This window comes from Globicephala melas, chromosome 16 (genome assembly GCF_963455315.2).
Source record: "Globicephala melas chromosome 16, mGloMel1.2, whole genome shotgun sequence".
Classification (NCBI taxonomy): Eukaryota; Metazoa; Chordata; class Mammalia; order Artiodactyla; family Delphinidae; genus Globicephala; species Globicephala melas.
Genome location: NC_083329.1, coordinates 69,199,665 through 69,218,654, shown reverse-complemented (window position 1 = coordinate 69,218,654; position 18,990 = coordinate 69,199,665). Strand labels below are relative to the sequence as shown.

Sequence of the window (18,990 nt, the reverse complement as noted above, 5' to 3'; positions counted from 1 at the left end):
TGTTGTTTTAATTGAGGTTCTTAAGAGCATTCTGATATAAGCAGGTAATTGGTGATAGCAACAGTTAATAATGTTTAAGCACTTGATATGTGCCAGGCATGTGCAAAGCACTTTACAGTATCAGCTGATTTAATAATTCCACAACTCTGTGAAATAAGTACTATTATTGTTTCTAATTAAAGAAAAAGGAAGACGGAGGCTTGTGACGGCTCAGTTAGTATGAAACAGCAGGGCCGACTTCATGGACACGAGACCTGGGCAGTCAGTCGCACAGGGCCCTGTGATCAGCTTTGTATTTGGTTTAATGCTCTGAGGTCACTGTCTTGAAATTCTTAATAATTTTACACAAGGGGACCTGCATTTTCATTCTATACTGGGCCTGGCAAATTATGCCCTGTGGGGTAGAGTTGGACATTTGACCCCAGAGGCTGTGCTGTTAAGCACTATTCTATTCTGCTGCTTATCCCCCTCTAAATGAAGCTAGGAGAAGGAAAAACAAAGAAACAAAACAAACAAACAAAAAACCAAAAACACCCCAAATGAAGAAAGAAATGAACAAATAAAAAAATAGTAACTGACATGGCATATGCATATAACTAAAGATAGTAAGAAACTAATCTGGGAAGAATAATTTTTTTTTTTTTTTAAACATCTTTATTGGAGTATAATTGCTTTACAATGGTATGTTAGTTTCAGCTTCACAACAAAATGAATCAGTTATATATATACATATGTTCCCATATCTCTTCCCGCTTGCGTCTCCCTCCCTCCCACCCTCCCTATCCCACCCCTCCAGGCGGTCACAAAGCACCGAGCTGATCTCCCTGTGCTATGCGGCTGCTTCCCACTAGCTATCTACCTTACGTTTGGTAGTGTATATATGTCCATGCCTCTTTATCGCTTTGTCACCGTTTACCCTTCCCCCTCCCCATAGCCTCAAGTCCATTCTCTAGTAAGTCTGTGTCTTTATTCCTGTTTCACCCCTAGGTTTTTCATGACATTTTTTTTTCTTAGATTCCATATATATGTGTTAGCATACGGTATTTGTCTCTCTCTTTCTGACTTACTTCACTCTGTATGACAGACTCTAGGTCTATCCACCTCATTACAAATAGCTCAATTTCGTCTCTTTTTATGGCTGAGTAATATTCCATTGTATATATGTGCCACATCTTCTTTATCCATTCATCCGATGATGGACACTTAGGTTGTTTCCATCTCTGGGCTATTGTAAATAGGGCTGCAATGAACATTTTGGTACATGACTCTTTTTGAATTATGGTTTTCTCAGGGTATATGCCCAGTAGTGGGATTGCTGGATCATATGGTAGTTCTATTTGTAGCTTTTTAAGGAACCTCCATACTGTTCTCCACAGTGGCTGTATCAATTTACATTCCCACCAACAGTGTAAGAGGGTTCCCTTTTCTCCACACCCTCTCCAGCATTTATTGTTTCTAGATTTTTTGATGATGGCCATTCTGACTGGTGTGAGATGATATCTCATTGTAGTTTTGATTTGCATTTCTCTCATGATTAGTGATGTTGAGCATTCTTTCATGTGTTTGTTGGCACTCTGTATATCTTCTTTGGAGAAATGTCTATGTAGGTCTTCTGCCCATTTTTGGATTGGGTTGTTTGTTTTTTTGTTATTAAGCTGCATGAGCTGCTTATAAATTTTGGAGATCAATCCTTTGTCAGTTGCTTCATTTGCAAATATTTTCTCCCATTCTGAGGGTTGTCTTTTGGTCTTCTTTATGGTTTCCTTTGCTGCACAAAAGCTTTTAAGTTTCATTAGGTCCCATTTGTTTACTCTTGTTTTTATTTCCATTTCTCTAGGAGGTGGGTCAAAAAGGACCTTGCTGTGATTTATGTCATAGAGTGTTCTGCCTATGTTTTCCTCTAAGAGTTTGATAGTTTCTGGCCTTACATTTAGGTCTTTAATCCATTTTGAGCTTATTTTTGTGTATGGTGTTAGGGAGTGATCTAATCTCATACTTTTACATGTAGCTGTCCAGTTTTCCCAGCACCACTTATTGAATAGGCTGTCCTTTCTCCACTGTACATTTCTGCCTCCTTTGTCAAAGATAAGGTGACCATATGTGCGTGGGTTTATCTCTGGGCTTTCTATCCTGTTCCATTGATCTATCTTTCTGTTTTTGTGCCAGTACCATACCGTCTTGATAACTGTAGCTTTGTAGTATAGTCTGAAGTCTGGGAGCCTGATTCCTCCAGTTCCTTCTTTCGTTCTCAAGATTGCTTTGGCTATTCGGGGTCTTTTGTGTTTCCATACAAATTGCAAAATTTTTTGTTCTAGTTCTGTGAAAAATGCCAGTGGTAGTTTGATAGGGATTGCATTGAATCTATAGATTGCTTTCGGTAGTAGAGTCATTTTCACAATGTTGATTCTTCCAATCCAAGAACATGGTATATCTCTCCATCTATTTGTATCATCTTTAATTTCTTTCATCAGTGTCTTATAATTTTCTGCATACAGATCTTTTGTCTCCTTAGGTAGGTTTATTCCTAGATATTTTATTCTTTTTGTTGCAATGGTAAATGGGAGTGTTTTCTTGATTTCACTTTCAGATTTTTCATCATTAGTATATAGGAATGCCAGAGATTTCTGTGCATTAATTTTGTATCCTGCCACTTTACCAAATTCATTGATTAGCTCTAGTAGTTTTCTGGTAGCATCTTTAGGGTTCTCTATGTATAGGATCATGTCATCTGCAAACAGTGACAGCTTTACTTCTTCTTTTCCGATTTGGATTCCTTTTATTTCCTTTTCTTCTCTGATTGCTGTGGCTAAAACTTCCAAAACTATGTTGAATAAGAGTGGTGAGAGTGGGCAACCTTGTCTTGTTCCTGATCTTAGTGGAAATGCTTTCAGTTTTTCACCATTGAGGATGATGTTTGCTGTGGGCTTGTCATATATGGCCATTATTATGTTGAGGAAAGTTCCCTCTATGCCTACTTTCTGCAGGGTTTTTATCATAAATGGGTGTTGAATTTTGTCAAAAGCTTTCTCTGCATCTATTGAGATGATCATATGGTTTTTCTCCTTCAGTTTGTTAATATGGTTTATCACATTGATAGATTTGCGTATATTGAAGAATCCTTGCATTCCTGGAATAAACCCCACTTGATCATGGTGTATGATCCTTGGGAAGAATAATTTTAAAATGTGTGACTTGTACTTAAATTAACATTTCCTGGATATTATTCTTGGTAAATGAAATTAATATTTGAGACTTGTTCTACCTTAGGAAATGCATACACTCCCATGACGTTAAGTTCATTTTTCTATGTTCATCATATGTCTAAAGGCAAGAAATTTTTTCTGAAACAAACTGTTAATTTGGGGGAACAAGAGGGGTGAACTCAGCAAATCTGAGAAAAATCTGTGAATTTGCTGTTTTTCCCAACTGAGGACAGCTTCTCATTGCCCAGCTTTCAGGCTTATAATCTTAAGCCTGTGCCAAATGAAGCTTAGGTACAGAAAGCACCTGGAAAATAACGGCTACACACTGGGGAAAGCTACACTGTGAGTGTCTTCTATCCATGTAAGATAATGGGGAGGGGTTTGGTCACTTCTTTTTCCTGTGATCACTTTATTTCCTGCTTGTTCTGATTTGGGTCTTGAAACTCCCTTTTCCCTCTGATTGCTGTGACGGCTATGTTTGCCATCTTATTGTGATTTTTGTCCTTGTTTTGCTTGTGATCTCCGTCTGTGCTTGTCTCTTCACTGGAGTTGCTCAATTTGAGTTGCTAGTTAATAGCTTGTCTAATTTAGCCTCAAGGGTCCTCATCGCTTGGCAGTGAGATGAAGCTTGGCTCCTACTTCTCCCTGGTACGACTTGTTCAGTGGAGGACAAGGGTGAGGACTGGTGGCAGCAAAGAGGTGGAAGCTGGTCCAGAGGCTCCAGTCTTCATTCTCTGTGACCTGCTGAGGCATTTACTGCCTGTCCCTGGAGAGCTTTGAGGCTTAGATGCCTCAGGAGTTCTAAATCTTACAGCTTAGTGTTACTTCTTAATCAGAAAATGGAATCACAGGAGAAAGAGCTTTTCTTACTGCACAGGGGCCTGGCTAGGGTTCATGTATTGTTACTGACATTCCCCTTCTTGCCCCATCCGGTTCAACAATGCGTATCATTGTTTCCAAAAGGGTTTCCTCCTGTGTCAGGTGAGCACTTGTACAGGCAGGTCTGAAACAATATCCAGCTAAGGGTTCAGCCTTCTCACAGCTGGAATGCAGTTCCCAACAACCAACATTCCAAACTGAAGGATTGTCATGATAACTAATGTTTTGTTCATTCTGGATTAAGGATGGATTCCTAAGTAATAAAAATAATACCTACTCCCAGCCCCAAGGTTTGCTTATATGTTCCTCACCATACACCTGTTAGGTAGGGAGGGTAAGAACCACTATTATTCCTATTTTGCTAGTGCAGAAACTGAGTTTCAGGAAAGCTGTGATTTGCCCAAGATCTAATAAGTCAGCTTAGATCTTTCTATGCCAAGAACAGAATTTCTCCATTACTGCATCACATCACTTCTATCATTAAACAAATTCAGAGTAGAAAGAAGGAAGCTGCATGTAGCTTTCGGGGTGAAGGTAGGATGATGATGATGATGATCTGTGATTTTAGCATGTGGACCTAAATTGTCATCCTATTCGGTGATGGTCAGGTATAGTCTGGGCTGACTGGAGGGTCATCTCTGCATCAGGGACCAAAGGACTTGACGGGAAGGAAAAATGCTGACCCTCCTGCCTACACCCCCAGGAAAATTAATCACCCTCAGAATAATGACCTCAAATTTTATGGTTAACTAAAGAGCAAATCGTGTTCTCTAGACTCTTACACTGACCAAGATTGAAAAAATCTTGGAAAGAATTTCTTGTTTCTCAAAGTGGAATACATGGCAGTGTGTCAGGGTCCCTGAAGATACATATTAAATTATGGTACATCTTCCCAGAGCACCAACTCTATTTGAGAAAAAACAGCAAACAAAAAGAGCAAACAAAACATGTTTATCGATTAAAAATACCAATATTTTAAGGGAAAGAAGGCAGTTTTGGCCTGAATTTTAACAAAGAGAAAAGCTGCACACCTGCAATGGGTCTCTTTGGGTTAATACATCCCAGGTACTAACCTTAGGAATAAATTTTCATTCTCTTGTATCTTTGGATGGTTTCTGTGAAAAGTCTGAGAAGCACTGGCCATTTTGGTAGACAAGTTGAAACTAAGAGAATTTAAATGATTCTCCTATGGTCACAGCAGGCCTACACTCAAAGTCGCCTGAATCCTTGTCTATCATTTTCTCCATTATTCCACAAATCCATTCTTTGTAATGAAAGTGTTTCTAAAACGAGAGTATATTTTCCTGCCTTAGGAAAACTAGGAGGCAGAAATGATGGCATATTGGAGAATGGAGACTGTGTTATAATGAGCATCATTCTCATCGCCAAAGCAACATGGGACACGGGCTGTTGAGTAGCTTGAGTTGAGTGTGAATGCAACCTAGGAAGGTCCAGCAAGGGGCTCTTCCAATCATGTTCCAGCTGTCATCTTGCTTCTAAGGCTTTGCCTCTTTCTTCCAAAGTAAAATATAAATTCTGGTTATTAAGATAACTATGCTCAACCTTATTAAATATCAAGCAGTGCAAATTAACAGGGCAATAAGCTACAATCTTTATTCCTTAATTTATTGGTAATGATTTTTTTAACTAATGAAAATATTCAGTATTAGTGAGGATGAGAAAAAACAGTGAAATAGAAATTTATCCAACTTATCTGGTAGAATAACTTGAAAATATGTCCCAAAACCCTTAGATTTTGCATGTATTACCCTTTGACAAAATAATTCTACCTCTACAAAATTTTCCCCAAGGAAATATACAGAAAAGCATGCAGGGATTGATTTAGTTACAAAGATGTTCAATTCGAGGTTCTTGAGAACAGTGAAAAATTGGAAACAATTTAAATGTCTAATATTTGGGATTTGGTGAAATAAATTATATCTTTACAATAGAATACCACTGTATCTTGACTCCCCCATAGAAATAATGCTGTGAATGTTAAAAGGCATTAGAGTGAAGTAGTTAAAAGTAGGGATTCTAGAATCTGATTTCCACGGTTTATAATCAGGTTGTGCCATTAACTAGCTGTGGGACTTTGAACAAGTTTGTTAAATTCTCAGTGCCTCAGTTCCATGAGAATAATGATATAGTATTATACTTTCCTTACAAGGAACATATTAAGTACTCATCAAATATTAGGTATTGTTAGATAAGCAGTTACCAAGAAGGGAAGTTTTTTTTTCCACTTATTATTAACTAGAAATTACAGGTTAACAAAATAGTTCGTATAATATAATGGTATACTTTTTTTTTTTTTTTTTTTTTTGGCAGTACGCGGGCCTCTCACTGTTGTGGCCTCTCCCGTTGCGGAGAACAGGCTCCGGACGCGCAGGCTCAGCGGCCATGGCTCACGGACCCAGCCGCTCCGCGGCATGTGGGATCTTCCTGGACCGGGGCACCTGTGTCCCCTGCATCGGCAGGTGGACTCTCAACCACTGCGCCATCAGGGAAGCCCATATTTTCTTTTAAAAGGCTCTTTTAGAGACTTTGGGATTGACAAAAAAAATTGTAAATCACTATATTATACACCTGTAACATATAATATTGTACATCAACTATACATCAATAAAAAAGAAAGTGAAAAAAAAGGTTCTTTTAGATAGTTTAGACTAGTGGTTCCCAAACTGTGTGCCAAGGCATCCTGGGGCACTGCAGTGAACTCACAGGAGGCCCCCAGGATATTTTAAAATTTCAAGAGAAACACAGCAACACCCCTGGACACTGTGGGAACTACTACTATTAAGTGGTTTGGACCTAACTACATAATAAACGTAATTTATATTGGTTTAAAGTACCAGAAAAAATTACCGAAACATTGAGGGTTCCATGAATGAAGAAAGTGTGAAACTTTTAAAGTAGCCTATGGAATTTACCCAGATGTTAAATGTTACTGAGAAGTGGGATTTGTGTGCTTTACATTTTCTGCTTCTGATTTATCTGAACTTTTTAATTCTACTGTGAACCTTATTGTTTTAGTAAGACAATAAAAGTTATTTTAAAAATAATTTCTTCCTGAATTTGTGCAATAACCATTTATTGAACATTACATGGGGTCAATTTCTGGGCTTGATACAGGAAGGCAAAGATGCCACACCCTCAAGGAGCACATAGTTGAGGGTGAGTGGAGAATGTAAACAAATGATTGCTGTGTGGTAGAAAAGGCTCTGAGTCAGAGGCTGGATTGGGAGCTCTGAACTCTGCTTTGGAGATAAGAAACCCTTCACAGAAGGCAGGTGTTAGGTGAGTCTTGCAGAATAAACGGGACTTCCCTAGATGGAAAAGGTGTAGAAGAATGTTCCTCCTTTCAGCCTGTGTGTAGAGGCTTGGATGGCTATGGGGGTTGCAGGGAGGGCAGTGGTAGGAGACTGGAAAGGTAGGCCAGATTAGAATGGGAAGGCTTTGATGGGTCATGCCCTCGACTGGACACTCAACTTGTAAAGGATGGGAAAACATTGACAGGTTTTAAGTAGGGGAGTGTTATAAGTGTTGTGCTGTAGAAAGATCACTCTGGCAGCACTGTGGAGACTAGACTTGGAGGCTGGAGCAGAGCTGCACAGGGCAGGGGACTAGCCAGGAGGATTTTGTAATAGTGTAAGAAGAGGTCACGAAGCCCCAAATGACTAATGACAAAGATTATATAATGGGCCTCTGTGGACCAAATCAGCAAAAGCAAATGATCCAGATGTAGCACATCATTCATTTCAAATATGTTGGTGTCTTTAAAAATAAAAACTTTGTTTTTTCTGATCATAAAGACAATACACAATTGGTATAGAAATTTAGAAGATGTAGAAATGTATAAAGAAGAAAATGAAGTACTTATATCCTATGAACTGGAGCTGAGATACATGTGTGTTTATATATCACATATAAAATATTAAATATGACATATTATATATAAATACTGATATGTCTCAAATATATACATATAATTTAAAACGTGTACATGGTAAAGTCTGACTTACAGAAGGATAGAAAATTAAAATAATAATAATTACTGAGTGTTTACCAAATGCTAGACATTCTTGGAAGCACAAAATATATAATAACATATATATTAGCTTATTCAATCCTCAAAACAACCCTGTGAGATAGGTCTGTGTGTATTTTGCCATTTCTAGGTAAGAGAGTTGAAGGATAGAAAGATCAGTAAATTGCTCAATGTTCTATAATGTGTAAGTGTCAGAGCTGGGATTTGAACCCAAGCAGTTTATCTCCAGGGCCTGTACCCTTAAACCCCTAAAGTACAATTTTGAGTGGTATATTTAACTTCTGTTTTTAATTAATTGACTTTACACAGTGACTCTTTGACATTCTGCTACTACAGTGTTGTCCAACTGAACTTCCTGCAGTGATGGACATATTCTGTATCTGCACTATCCAGTATGGTAGCTACTAGCTATGTGTAGTTATAGAGCACTAGAAATGCTGCTACTGTGAATGAGGAACTGCATTTGAAATTTTATTTAATTTTAACTAATTTAAATTTGAATAGCCACCTGTGGCTAATGGCTGTGCATTGGACAGCACAGACCTATAGAAGATTAAAAAAAACGAGTACCTCATTGCTTTGTCATACTCCCTCTCCAGTAATCATATGTAACCATGTTTGTTTATTTCTGACTTCAATCCTTTCCCATATTTATCTCTATTAGGTCCAGAAAATATGCCTATAATTTAATCTCTTGATTTACCTACTTTAAACACTGGATTGACTCTGCCATACAAAAGCGGTCCCCAACCTTTCTGACACCAGGGACCAGTTTCATGGAAGATAATTTTTCCATGGATGGGGGTGGGGCGGGGGATGGTTCAGGTGGTGATGCGAGCAATGGGGAGCCCCAGATGAAGCTTTGCTCCCTCGCCCGCCCTTCACCTCCTGCTGTGCGGCCTGGTTCCTAACAGGCCACAGACCCATAGTGGTCTGTGGCCTGGGGCTTGGGGACCCCTGCCATACAAGATGAGGAATTAATTTTTGTATCACTTAAGATTCTTCTGATTGCAAGTGGAAGAAAAGCCAAATCAATCTGATTTGAGCAATAAAAAGGGAATTTATTGGCTCATATAAACAAGAACATCAGAGGCATTAGGAAGGCTGAATTCAGAGTTCAAACAATGTGAGCAGAACTCGATTTCAGCTCAGCTCTCTGCAGTCTGTAAGCTTCATCCTTAAATTCTATGTGGTGGGCAAAGCTGCAGGAGCCATAGGGTCATACTGTCTTAGATTCCAGACTAGCATGTGTCTTTATTGTGTGCTATTTAACTGTGGCCACAATAATGTTGAGTTAAAACATACACACACAATCTCAGTGGTGTACAATGGTAAGTATTTAACTCATATATGTGTGGGTTGGCTGAAGTCAGCTGATCTATGTTGGACATGGCTGCGTAGCTTTGCTGATCTTGGTTGGGACTGCTTACAACTCTGGGCTAGGATAGCTCAATGGTGTTCCTTGTGTCTCTCATCTTCCTCCTGGGACAAATGACCTACCCCAAGCATGTTCTCATGGTGATGATGAAGGTGCAAGAGCACAAGACCAGATGCACAAGCATATACCATTAGCCAAAGAAAGTCAAATGACTGTACCCCAAATCAATAAAATGTAGACGTATGCTCCTCCCATGGAATTGAGAAGGAGGAAAGGAGTATTTCCAAGCAGATGAGCTTGGCTTGCTCAATTCAAAACCAGTGATTGTGGCCAAGGGCATGGATCTCACACTCTGGCCTTGGCCTAGGTCCTATATTCCATCCTGGGAACAGAGGTTACATTCAGATTCACCCAAACCATGGAGACTAAGAGTGGAAGAGGAACAGTTACCCCAAACTAAGATAAGAGTTCTGTTGGCCACATGAAGAGGAAATGGATATGAGATGGCAAACCACAATGACAATTATAACTTTAAACAATATACAAGGTTCCCCCACTATTTGAAAGCAGAGCATTCCTAAGAAATCTTTTGCAAGCTGAAATGGTGTAAAGTGGAGAAAGCTTAGGATGCATCTTGCTAACGGATACACAAAATAAACTGAGATAAAGCACAGACACAGTTCAAAGCTCTGGTGGCTTGACGCTGAGATGCTGAGTGTAGTTCCAGGAAAGGAGTTTGACAATGCCACTCTCACTGCTCAGGGTGCACTGCCTCTACCACGGCTCTCTGCAAAACAAACACTGAATGCTATTCTACTTTCGCTTTTCACCTTTTTTTGTACAAGCAAAAATTCTCTTCAGATTTCTTTCGGTTAGTGAAAACAGGTATTAATGTAGGTGTTTCGTAAAAGTGAAGGGGTGTAAAGCAAACTTCTGAAAAGCAGGGGATACCTGTACTTAAATTTCTGTTTCTTGAGACTTTGGTTTCAGATAGTATCCTCTGACATCATATTCATGAATTCCCTTTCACCCCCACATTTCCCACTTCTGTCAGCTTGATCATTCAAGCTGTTTGTTTATATTTATGAAGGAAGGACTGGGTACTTAACAAAGGTGGCTGGGTGTGTCTGGTGCAGTCTCTTCTCTGCCACTGGATAGGTAGGTTTCCTTGGTAGGCATTTCCCTTTGAAGATGGGTACTGGCTGCATATATGGGTGGGACATGTCAACTGACAAACTTCCCTTTAGGGTGCAAGCATATGGGATCATGCAAATGGTATTCTTTTCCCCACAAAACACCCAGAACGGAGGGCTTCACTGTGGAATGCCAAATCCCATACAAGGAGCCTTAGTTCTGTCCAGGCAGCAATCTTATCTTCTTAAAAGAGCAGATCTGGGGAGGAGGTGAGGGTTTCCAAATCTGCACTTCATCTGCATGTATGAGAAAGGTGCGGAAGGATGAGAAAGACCACATGATACAGCCCTTCTCTGGATAACCTTGCTTTTGGCTCCTCTTCCAGTCCTGAGTTCTGAGCATGCTAATGCCCAATGTGGAGATTCTCCAAGGCTTCTTTGGAATGAACATTTCCACCCTTTCCACAGCCTTCTCCTGAGAAAATCTGGGATGCTGTTTCCTTTGCTCTGTTTTATCCACCAGTACTGTTCACTTCCTTTCTATCTTCCAGAAAATTGTCAAAACCTCTGCTGATAGTTCTTTTTTTAATCTTCAGCATGGTTATCAATTTATTCCCTTTACTGACTCTTCAGCAGAATTTTGAATGGGAGCATACGTAAAGTCATGTGTTCAGTCCTGAACAGATATATTTATATTTAAACAAGTTTAGATGTTGCCAATTACATTTTTTTTAACCACTGGCTTAACTGAATACCATTCTTGAAGAGTTTTAAAAGTTATTTCTCAAAGTTACTCTGGGAATGACCCATGAAGGAAATGACTATCTTATGTTGGATCTAAAACCTAACAAATATTTATTTGTTATTGCTAGTACTACGTATATATTTACTGTATGCCAATAGCATTCAGAATATATCAGTCTACTGAGGACGGCTAAAACACACATAGATTGAGGGAGGGTTTCTCTCTACTGGGCTTCAAATTGAAGAGAGGCACAGCATTGAGATAGACACTTTCCAGGAGAAAATGATGACTCACACAGGGATGACTTCAAGGCATCTGGTTTCCATCTTCTTTGTTTCTTCTCTTGGACTCCATTCAGAGGCACTTCCTTCCAGCTGGAGCTTTTAATGGCATAATGTGAAGGCAAGATCCACAGAAGTGGGTTTAGAGGCGGGACTTGAAGGAGAAAATGCAGATCATCAGGGGAGACTATGGAAAATTACACCCAGATGGGAGGTAACAGAGAATGTACACACATCCAGACTAAAATGTACCAATTAAAATACTTAGGGAAATGCAGAGAAGTATATGATTTTTAATATGGGGTAACAAAAATTTGAACTGAATAAAAAGTCAAAGTGATATAGTCCTGCTTGCAATTAACAGCACATTAATGCAATTTCTGTTTCTTGCCTGGGAAAGTATGGTGGCTCTCTTTATTTAAATGAATGTAGCATAGCACTGCTTGTGGTTTTGTTTTGATCTATTCATTCTCCTAGCTCCATTCATGACAGTGATACACTTATTCCTATTTCATAGCTGAAAAGGCACTAATGAACCTTGCCTAGTGTTCCAAAGTGATCTGGGATGGTGAGAGAGCCATCACCTGGTTGGGTGGCTTGAGCTTTGTTGTTAAAATAACCGGCAACCAATCAGAACCCTAAGAGACTGAAAGGAATGGAACAAGCAATTGGTTTTTGTATGTAAACACTCATTGCTCACGGTCCCCTACTCCCAATCCATCAGCAGCAAGGAGGAAGCCTATTTCCCTTTTAAAAATAAGAGTCCATTACATTCTATACTTTTCTTTTCTCACATGATGTTTCACTTAATCAAATATCACTTGATCTGAGTGATCTGACCCTGGTCTTGTTCTCCCCGGGCGGGGAGGGGGCTGGTTTATATAAATGGAGGTAGGCAGCAGTGGTGTTGGAAGCTGTGACAATGGTTATGTTCTTCTGGACACCACAGGGGGCAGAGCCAATCCAAGCTGAGAACAAGTCAAAGAATAATTATTTGGCACTTCATGAAGACATGGCATTGTCCAAGTCTCTGCAGAGATATGGTTTAACAAGTAATAGGTATATATATATACAAAATGGTAATATGAGGCAGACCGTATTATGCTGTAAGAGAGGTACAAATACTGCTGACAGGGATAACAGAGATTAATTCTGAAGCTGGGGGTGGCAGAAAGGAGTACAAATCAGAGAAGACTGAATGGTCAAAGGAGAAGACGGAATGTGTGGGGAGGATTCTCTGCCTCATTGATTTGGATAAATCCAGAGACAGTGCTGGCTTTACATGTAGGCCGAGGGTCCGTGAACTCAAATGCTAAGGAGGCCAGGCAGTCATCATAAATGCGTGAATCCAGCCAAGTACAAAGCAATCGGGAGTGGTGGAACTTGTCACAAACTGAGGGCCATGCCCCACTGAAAGGCTTTCAATTTCATATTAAAAAATTCAAAGTCAGGTAATTCAAGTCATTGTCTACACATCTTTTCTGTCATCCAAAGGCTCCCCTATGCCTCTAAGTTCAGACTCAACTATCTTCTTCACACCAGAGAGAGACCCACACTTTCCTTCACAGACACAATCATGTCTGCATAACTAACAGAATCTTTTAGAGCTGACTCTCCCAGAACTGTGACATAGAGTAGGCTTCAAAAGCAAATACACTTTTCTACTGGGATGATGGGATTCTTTAAAAGTCAGTTTAATTAGCTTCTGCAGGGCATTCTATCACCTGTGGGCCACAAACCCAGCAGTGGAAGAACTGGTAGAGCTGGCTGAGTCTCTCAGCGTTCCTGGGTGCTCCTGGAATTCCAGGGCTATCCCCAGACAGAGGGAAAAGAGGAGCACTGCTTCAGCCAGGCAGCTGTTTCAAAGATCCTGAGTAAGATCTTTTCTGAAGAGAGAGTGACTTCTGAACATTGTTATGATGGCAGGTGAGGAAACTCCATTGTACTTCTTTAAAGAAGGACTTGGGTGTGATGCCCTGCCTCTGCTTTCCTTACAATCATCCTTCTAGGAAAAACTCTTCTGTTTCTCCTTTATTCACTACACTCACACTCAGAACACTTCATTTCTGGTCACCAAATATGTGGGTGTTTTTCCCACACTAAACAGTTCTACAATTCTTAGCAGAGACTGACTGCGTGTCCACAAGTTTAACTCAACTCTGACACTATCTTCCTGGAGAGAGCGTCAGATCCCACAGGTTAACAGCTCAGTCCCACAAGACTGCCCCTACTTTACATGCCAACCGCAAGTACAGGTTGTCACCTGTACTTCTGACCGAACGGTTATAAGTCAGGGCTCCTATGACCCCCTCCTCTGGTTTGATCACTTGCTAGAATGGGTCACAGAACTCAGGGGAACATTTACTGATTTAAGAACACAAGTCAGGAACAACAGGATAGGAGACATGCATGGGACAAGGTATGGGAAAAGGAGCGTGGAGCTTCTATGCTCTCTCCAGGTGTGCAACCCCTTCCAGCACCTCCACATATTCACCAACCTGGAAGCTCATCAAATCTCCTTGTTCAAGAGTTTTTATGAAGTTCAATCTCCAGCCCTCTAATCCCTTGGTCTTTCTGTGACCAGCTCCATCCCGAGGCTGTCAAGGGGCCCCACCCTAAGTCACCTCATTTGCATAAACTCAGGTGTGCTGAAAGGGCTTGTATGAATAACCAAAGACACTCCCATCACTTAGGAAATTCCGAGGGTCTTAGGAACTCTGCACCAGGAACCAGAGACAAAAACCAGATATATTTCTTATCATGCCACAGTTCTACTCCGAGCTTTTCCCCTTGGCATGCTAGGATTTAGTCACCCCCCACCCCACTCCATTCCATTCCAGTAAATACACTGCCTCACATGTAACTGCTCCTTAAGAATAACTTATTGAAACACAGTAAAATCACATTAGTTCTGATTAAATTAGCAGCTGAATTTTCCAGAAATGAAGAAAGACAATCCTAGGATTGAATGTGCTCTACAAGTACCAAATAGGATTAAAGAGAAAATAATAAATCCATACATAGCAAAACTATAGAACAGAAAAGGGGAAAAAAAACTTAACAAAAAAATTAAATTAGAATCTAATCCCTGTGAAAAATAGCTAAATTCTCTCCTTTAATCCTTTCAATAATAAGCAAACCCATCAATGTATTTCATAAATTTATTTATTTATTTAGGGCTGCATTGTGTCTTCTTTGCTGTGCACAGTCTTTCTTTAGTTGCAGTAAGTGGGGGCTACTTGTCGTTATGGTGCACGGGCTTCTCATTGTGGTGGCTTCTCCCATTGAGGAGCGCAAGCTCTAGGTGCGCGGGCCTCAGTAGTTGTAGCTCGCGGGCTCTAGAGCGCAGGCTCAGTAGTTGTGGCGCACGGGCTTAGTTGCTCCGCGGCATGTGGGATAATTCAGGACTTCCCTGGTGGCGCAGTGGTTAAGAAACCGTCTGCCAAGGCAGGGGACACGGGTTCCACCCCTGGTCCGGGAAGATCCCACATGCCACAGAGCAACTAAGCCCGTGCGCCACAACTACTGAGCCTGCGCTCTAAAGCCCGCGAGCCACTACTACTGAGGCCGCGTGCCACAACTACTGAGGCCCGTGTGCCCTAGAGCCCATGTGCTGCAACTACTGAAGCCTGCGCGCCTAGAGCCTGTGCTCTGCAACAAGAGAAGCTACCGCAATGAGAAGCCCACATGCCACAACGAAGAGTAGCCCCCGCTTACCTCAACTAGAGAAAACCCGCGTGCAGCAACGAAGACCCAACGAGGCCAAAATGCAGGCAAACAGGAGTACTGGACTATTTTCGTATTCTCCACCCATTTTCTTTTTACTAGTAAGGATTTTAGACATTTGTAAATAGACTTTCTTCTTGTTCCTTCCTTTGATTTAACTCAGTGATTCTCAAACTCCAGTGTGCAGGGGAATATTTTGTACAGGGTTGGATCCAACCACCAACCAATATACAAAGGGGATTGAGTAAATGAGATCCTCAACTGATAGCCAGTTAGATATAGCCCCCACTTCCCCTCCTGTGTGTGCACGTGTGCGCGCGCGCGCACACACACACACACACACACACACGGCTAGAAGCTTACTCTGGGGAACTCAATTGTATTTGCTTTCTATATGTTTTACACTTTTCATTTCACACAGGTAGTTAGGCTTGTTATTTCTTGCTTAAGGCAAGGAAGGAGACAGCCTGCTTTTGAAAGGATGAGGAAAGAAAAAAGCTGCTATCCTTGGCTGAGACAGGAACACAGCTTGTGGCTCCTGCGAGTAGGGTGTTTCTCCCTGTAACTGTGCCCTGTGGAGGAGAAAGCTATGTGTGCACCAAGGTAGGCTAGACCCCAGCTGCAGGTCTGCTCACTTTGCCAGAGATTCGCACCCCATACTTGGCCTGGAAGCAGCAGAGGTGGAACCTGAGTGGGCCACAGAGAGAGTGCTAACCAGTGTAGACAGATGACAAAATACTGGAGGAGTCTTCCCAATACGTCTACACCATACAAAACCCTGCACTCTGTTAGACCCACACTTCTGTAGAAACCTTGTGTGTGAAGCCTGGGAGCAGCCCAAGCATGGCTGCATTAAAATTCCTGCTAGCCTGGTGGGCTGGTTACTCAGAATGTAAGGAAATCATGTTTCTTGAACACATGAATTTATAGACGGAGATTTACACCTATTTTGAATATCTGTTGAATACCTTGCTGATGGGAAGGATTCCCTGACAGCTGCTAGGGATCCATCTCTGCCAGCTTGGGATGGCTATGCACCATGGGCTGAGCTATGGAGGGAGGAAAGGTGCAGGAAAGTCAGCAGGAGGAGATGAACTACACCAGTTTCTCAGTCTTTCTGAGGCCTTGTTGTGGATCAATTAGCCAGTGCCCTAATCAAACTCTGGCAATATTTTGGGAGGAAAAAATAAAAATGCACATATTCAAAAACAAACCAACAAACAACTTCACTCTAGCAAATCATTTTACTAGGCTCAAGATAAGTTCCTGCCTGCAAAGCTCTCAAATGCCAGAAACTGTGGGCTGGGCTGCCGCCTACTTCCCATCCCAATCATGCTGCTTGGGGTTCAACTTGAATGGCTAATAACTGGTCACCTCACCTTCTTGTCAAAGCCAAAAGATTATACTTAATGCACAACTTAAGCCGTCCCCTGGACTTCACTTGTTTGGACTGGCAATCATGTTTTCTGTTCCCTTCTCCACTTACCTTAAGTTTTAGTAATTGCCCTCTGGGCTCAAAAGAGCGTCCCACTAGGCCATTGAAATGTTGAAAAGACTCCTGACAAGGGGAAATGTTTATCTGCGCTTAGAGAGAAAGAACTGGGACAAATATGTGCGGCTTTGGTATATGACAGGATGCTGGTTTCTTGTGAGCAATTTCTTAACTTTCAGTTTAATAATAACTATAATCAACTTGGTACGTTAACAGTTGGTTAGGAGTGTTGTTAGTCAGTAACTAGAAACTTTAAATATGGTAGATAAGTCATAATGGTGATCTTTTGCTCAATGTAAACATAATGCCCAGTGTTCCTTTAGGTTTTGCAAAATGCAAGAAGACTTTCTCAATCTATCTTTGGGGAACAAGGAAGATAAAGGCCTTTCACTAGCTCTTCACCAATCCTCCCTGCTGTGGATTCTCAGCAGATGAACTTGCTCAGCTCTGCACAAACCTTTCAAGGATGCGTCTGGATGATCTACTACCAACAGGTCTTCTTCCAGCAGATGGGAGGCTCAACTGTGTGCATTTGGGGGCCAACTCAAAACCCTGATTCCAATAAGATGTAGATGGAGTCATCAAGTCATCAAAGAGGAACCAGGAATGCTTTATCAGGAAAAATAAAAGTCTCTGAACTCAAATAGACCGAATATTAAACCTCACCCTCCAGCTGCTAAATACCAAAGAGATAATCAGGTGATTTAAAAGACAAATATACATCTAAGCCCAGTCTGTAGGGTAAAGATTACAATACCTTTGGGACCTATCAAGTTCTTTTCTGCTTTGGGTCTAATGTCCCTGTCTAGCCAATTTTTATTAATGCATAATATCTCATTGTAAATATGATTTTCTTTTTCAAAAAAGCTTTCCTGACATGATCTCCATATTATTTAAGGCCCCAGTTACATGGTCACCAACTTTAAGCACCCTGTCCTACTTCTTCACAACACATAAGACGAACAAAATGAAATCACTTTCTGTATAATCTGTCTCCACTGTTGGAATATAAGCTCCATGGAGGTAAGGGATGTTGATCCTGTTTACTGTGACATTCCAAACTCCTGGTACATAGCCTAACTCAGAGCAGATGTTCAGTGAATAGCTGTTGAGTGAATGGATGGTTGATCTGTCTCCCAAGGTTGGTGGGAGGACTGAGGTAATGCTTTTAACCAAGTCTGCACACAGAACCAGTCAAATAATTGATTGTAGCTTTATTCCTCCCTTCTTCTCTATTTCACTGGCATTTGACAGATGTATTCATTTTCCTGCTTTCTTATACAAACTCTGGATTGTTCATGTCCTAGTGAAATGTCATGATTTTAGAGCTGGGGTGTAGGAGGATCATGATGTCAGAGATAACATAGCTGCAATCAGAAGAGCAGTCATTAATTGTCAGGGTCACATAATTAATTTGGTGGCATGTTCAGCACATGGTCTAGATCTTCTGCTTCTTGGTTGTAGCCCAGCCTGCTCATTGCACTCAGTGTATCCTGTATTTTTACTTTCTTTCTTAATCTTCAACCTTTTCTCAAAGGTTACTTGAGTGGCTAACCTGACAGGGGTCTGGCCTGGCTGAGACTTTTCACGAGAAAAAAGATTTTCCTACCATTGAGCATACAATTTACTGCAAGTAAAATAATCTAAAAACTTTGCTCTAAACCTGAAAAAAAAAAGTGGAATTAATTTGCCATATATAGGGCACTTGTAGTGAAAAAAGAAATATGTTTTTATGGGATTTTTCCTAAATCCAAAGAGAAGTTTGGTGTTTTCTTCTTTTGTTGTATGATTCATCAGAATTCAAACCATAACACTTTCAAATTAATTCACTGCGTGATTCAATGCTGTAAGTGATGAAAATTGTGGATTTTCTTTGTTCTAATGCCCTTAACATTTGGCAATTTATGGGTTATTATGAAGATGCAGAAGTTGACTGTGAAGATTAGATTATTTTAACCAGTTAGATGACTGAGTAGCAGAAAGTTGTTGAGGGTATTTACCAAATTTAGATCAAGGACTTCTAGGAATTAATGAGTATCCTGAAGAAACCAGTCTTTAGTCCCCGAAGAGAAGCTGGGCTTATTTTCCACTGTGACCTGGCC

The 18,990-nt window shown here is 40.7% G+C and overlaps 1 protein-coding gene and 1 long non-coding RNA gene across 2 annotated transcripts in view; one reads left to right on the top strand and one right to left on the bottom strand.

The window, feature by feature from the left end:
* ZNF365 (zinc finger protein 365) overlaps positions 1-7,038 on the top strand; it is a 76,766-nt gene extending 69,728 nt beyond the window's left edge. The window contains exon 4 of the mRNA XM_060286084.2: positions 6,414-7,038. Within this exon, the coding sequence (XP_060142067.1) occupies positions 6,414-6,611 (198 nt within the window). The 3' untranslated portion in view covers positions 6,612-7,038. The remainder of the gene's footprint in view (positions 1-6,413) is intronic.
* The window catches only part of LOC132593604 (uncharacterized), a 68,218-nt gene extending 56,448 nt beyond the window's left edge, over positions 1-11,770 (bottom strand). The window contains exon 1 of the long non-coding RNA XR_009559267.1: positions 11,684-11,770. This is a non-coding gene — a long non-coding RNA (uncharacterized lncRNA). The remainder of the gene's footprint in view (positions 1-11,683) is intronic.
* Between the last annotated feature and the right edge of the window lie 7,220 nt (positions 11,771-18,990).